Source organism: Rutilus rutilus (assembly GCF_951802725.1).
Source record: "Rutilus rutilus genome assembly, chromosome: 22".
Taxonomy (NCBI): Eukaryota; Metazoa; Chordata; class Actinopteri; order Cypriniformes; family Leuciscidae; genus Rutilus; species Rutilus rutilus.
This window is the reverse complement of record NC_140227.1, coordinates 32,351,301-32,355,726: the sequence shown is the minus strand read 5'-3', so window position 1 is coordinate 32,355,726 and position 4,426 is coordinate 32,351,301. Positions and strand designations below refer to the sequence as shown.

Sequence of the window (4,426 nt, the reverse complement as noted above, 5' to 3'; positions counted from 1 at the left end):
AAAGTTAGCCATTGCTCAACTTAAAGATCATATTTGTTAACCATTTATTTTTCTTTTGAGTGACAAAACAAACTAATACCATTAAAACATCGCATTATGCAAATATTTCCTGATGTTTGTGAGGTTGTTTCCCACACAACGTTTTCATAACTTAATGGGAACGTTGGTAAAACGTTTTATAGCCTATTTTATTTACGTTAGCTAAGATATTTACGTTAGCTAAGCTAGCGACAACGCAGTAAATACTATAAAGTGATTACGAAAAAAAAACTAATTAAGTTTGATCAAGTGACATGGAAATGGTTAACACTGTATGGTAGGAAAGCTATTCCATTCAGTCAGATTCAAAAATGTGCTATACTTTACTAATCAAACGTCCTAATTACACTTATATTCCTCGCATAGCAAGGCAGACGGACCTACGTTGTAAATACGCACTTTTTTGGCATGTGTTCCACCTTTTTGTCGATGTTTTTGATCGCTCTTTCGCTCTCATTCAGCGCGCCGTTCTGTGAGGGGGGAGCGCAGCGCGCATGCGCAGATCGAGCGCTCGAAGACTCAAGTAAATAGAAGCGTCGGGGTGACGTCACCGCTCGCACACCGAGAGCTCGCGGGCTGGAGCGCGCACACTGCCATGAACTTCGGAGCGTAACTTCACCGTTTTTCTCGTTTTTTTTCGGACGGGGCTGGGGAAAATAAACCGACATATATTATTATTATTTTTTTCCTAATAAGAACGCGCAACATTTGGAGATTTCCGTTGCATATTTCGCCGTTTGTGTTCAGCAGCATGTCGTCCGCGGCGGTCGCTGCCTCGCGCAGGCAATCGTGTTATTTGTGCGATCTTCCCCGCATGCCGTGGGCGATGATCTGGGATTTTACCGAAGCCGTGTGTCGCGGATGCGTCAACTACGAAGGAGCGGATCGGATCGAGTTTGTGATCGAGACTGCACGACAGCTGAAGCGTGCTCACGGCTTCCAGGAGGGCAGATCACCGGGACCGGGGGGCAAACCGGGGAAGGACATCCAGCCCATCAACCACACGGAACCGGGCTCACGCCCTCCGCAACCACTGGATCGGTACCCGCTCGCGTCGGATAGACCCCCGAGACTGGGTCCGGAGTACCAGTCCCGGCAAGCGAATGGGATCCCGGTGCCAAACGGGTTCCCGAAGCCCGACGAGCCCCCGGAGCTGAACCGCCAGAGCCCGAACCCGCGCCGGACCGGAGCCGTGCCGCCCAGTCTGGTTCCTCTAGTCAACGGGACCCTGCCAGTGCACGCGCTTAACGGGAGATCGGTGCAGATGGGCATCCCACCGGAGCATGCGGGCAAACGCGCGGAGGACATGAAGGAGAAACACAGCATGAGCGACGCGAGCGACGCACACAAGCGCGTCGAGGACTGGACGCAGAAGGGCAAGACGGTGCGGGACCTGATGGCGCTGCAGAACCTCGACTCCCGGTTCAAGAAGGAGCACGCGGCGCTGCAGCACCGGCTCGGGTTCGAGAGCGGCTCCGGGGCCCTGAAAACAGGTACGGGTCGTGCATTCAAAACCGTGCGTGCATGTGTTCCTTACAATACAGTTACACATGCTTATGCGTCCATGCAATGTTTGCGATATAAAGAAACACACAAACTCTATGTTTTGCGTCTGTATTGTCATTGTTCAAGCTTTAGACATCAGAGCATGCTGTGGTTTAATCTTTAAAGGAGAAAAAACTGTTATTTACACATGCATATGTCGTTTAAAACATCAGAGCATGCTTATAAACTAGATTTTATTCAAACTCATATTTTTTAAACTGGATTCAAGTGTTTAGAATATTCTTCTATTGTTCAAATGAACACATGCATTTGTTTGCAGAACAGTATAAAGCATCAGTGCATGCTTTCAAACTCTAGATTTTATGGTCACACTCGAACTGGACGCAATATTTTAAGATGCTGTAAATCTGTCATGTGTACACATGCGCTTGGTGTTTAAAACAATGTTTTCAAACTCAATGTTTAATGCACATTAAAACCTAATGCATTCAGTCTTTAGAGGAGTGTGAGATTTGAAAGCATGTGTTAAACTGTAGATTATGCATTCATAATGTTTGTAAAAGCTCTTCAGTGGCTTGACATGCCTTTCGTCATCTGGGGCACATGGCACATTTTTACAATTGCTTTCAATATTTCTTTATCATTATTTGTCCATATTTTATTTCATTGTTCTTTATTTTGCTTTACTGTTTCATGTGTTTTCTATCTTATTGTTAGTTTCCTTGTCTTTTTTGAAGCACTTATAAATACATTTGTATTGTATTTTGTCTAAAGCCAGAAAACAGAGCCAACCGTGGTCGTGCATGAAGCGTAGACTAGTTTAAAACTCGTAGGTGTTTAAAACGTAATGTTTTCAAACTCAGTGTTTAATGCACATTAAAACTTAATGCTAGTCTTTAGAGGAGTGTGAGATTTCAAAGCATGTGTTAAACTCTAGATTATGCATGCATTTATAATGTTTGTAATGTGCTCCGTGGCTTGACGTGCCGTTTCGTCATCCGGGGCACATGGCACATTCTGTGCAAACAATGGTCACACATGAAGCGTCGGACTAGTTTAGTGGAGTGATCCGTAATACATTAACTAATGAACCTTACTGTAAAGTGTTACCAATAAAATTGTATTGTGTCTAAAGCCAAAAATGACGGTCATGCATGAAGCGTCGGACTAGATTAGTGGAGTTTTCCGTGTCTAAGCCAGTGTCTCTCTCTCTCTCTCTCTCTCCAGACCGCGGTAAACACTCGCGGGGCATCAAGAGGAAACCGTCTCCTGAGCCGGACGGCGAGGGGACCGCGGCTAAACTCAACGGCGAGGCTCCGCCGTGGCTCCCGTCTCCATCCGAGGTGCTCAAGATGTCGACCGCGGCTTTACCGGGATTCCTGTCCGCCCCGCCGTCGACGATCTCCCCGCACCCGCGCACCACCCCCCCCGAGCCCACCGCGCAGAACGGCCAGTCGCCCATGGCCGCGCTCATCCTAGCCGCGGATAACGCCGGCACCGGCTCGCCCAAAGACCAGGTGCACTCGACGACCGCGAGCCGGAGGAACGCCGGAAGCCCCCCGTCGCCCGCGGCACAGAGGCGGCTAGCTCTCGGCGCGCCCATGGACCCGCAGAGCGCTCCCGACTCCTCGGTGCCGCCCGGGAGCGTGCCGTTGTGCTGCACCCTGTGCCACGAGCGCCTCGAGGACACACACTTCGTCCAGTGCCCGTCCGTGCCGTCGCACAAGTTCTGTTTCCCGTGTTCCCGCGAGAGCATCAAACAGCAGGGCGCCACGGGAGAGGTTTACTGCCCTAGCGGAGAGAAATGCCCGCTGGTCGGCTCCAACGTGCCCTGGGCGTTCATGCAAGGAGAGATCGCCACCATTTTAGCGGGAGACGTAAAGGTGAAAAAGGAACGAGACCCTTGATTTCGCGTTTGCTTTTGACACCGATCATACTGCATACCATCCAAAACTATGTACATATGAACTCAAAGGAACTTGGTAAACATGGCTGTATAATTTTTCTCCCCCTTTTTTTGAATATATTGTGTTTCTATATTTTTTTGGAGGATAAATGGTATGTATGTACGCACTCAGTGGTTGTTCAGAGCGAGCGCTCGGTGTACTAGTAGAGCTGGTGGCAGTCCATGTTTAAACACAGAATGTGACTAATACTCTTTAAGCACTTGGCAAAAACTGAAACGCTTTTAGCTGTATTGTATGCACTTGTTTAAGAATTGCCAAATACAATTTCTGACCTTGTAATAACAATCTGACGTGTGTGTGTGGTTGGCTTATTGTCTGCCCTCGCTGAATCACCGATGATGCAACGAGCTCACCGAGTGCCAGGAGGGAAGGTTTAGTCTCGGTGCATGCTGGGAATTCATCGCCTCGATAATGGTAACTGATATCACGGCAATGTGCAAAGCTAAGGTAACCGAAGAATGCCTGAATGTGGAAGAGTATCTCTCTTTCTCCCCCCGAACGCGCAGGCTGGGACTTGTGTGGCACATTGTTTTCGTCCCCCATGCGGAGAAACCCAACGCTGAGCAAGCCGACACTCGCGTCTATTTTTATTCTCGCGCTGCCAGTTCGACGCTCGTAAACGATCTGTCCTTTGGCCTTTTCTGGTGGATATTGCACGTTTCAGCCGCGTTACCATCACATGCTCTCAGCTGCGGATACTTTAACATCTGAAAAGATCATTCATTTAAATGCTGACACTTTACAATAAGATCCCATTAGTTAATGCATTACATTACGTGTAAACAAACCTTATGGTAAAGTTATAGTAATACGAGAAACACTTCATCTGGCTTTTCCCAGTTTTGCGCTAATCAGCTTTTGTTAGATTTAATGGGAACAACTGAATGGGATTAAAACTCATAAATGATAGTGTG

General features: G+C 47.9%; 1 protein-coding gene across 1 annotated transcript; it reads left to right on the top strand.

Annotated features, from left to right (window-relative positions):
* The first annotated feature begins 574 nt into the window (after positions 1-574).
* Positions 575-3,797, top strand: irf2bp2b (interferon regulatory factor 2 binding protein 2b). The gene is made up of 2 exons (XM_084395170.1): positions 575-1,532; positions 2,773-3,797. The coding sequence occupies exons 1-2, from the start codon at positions 791-793 to the stop codon at positions 3,450-3,452; spliced, it is 1,422 nt and encodes a 473-aa protein (XP_084251296.1). The 5' UTR covers positions 575-790; the 3' UTR covers positions 3,453-3,797.
* Positions 3,798-4,426: the final 629 nt, after the last annotated feature.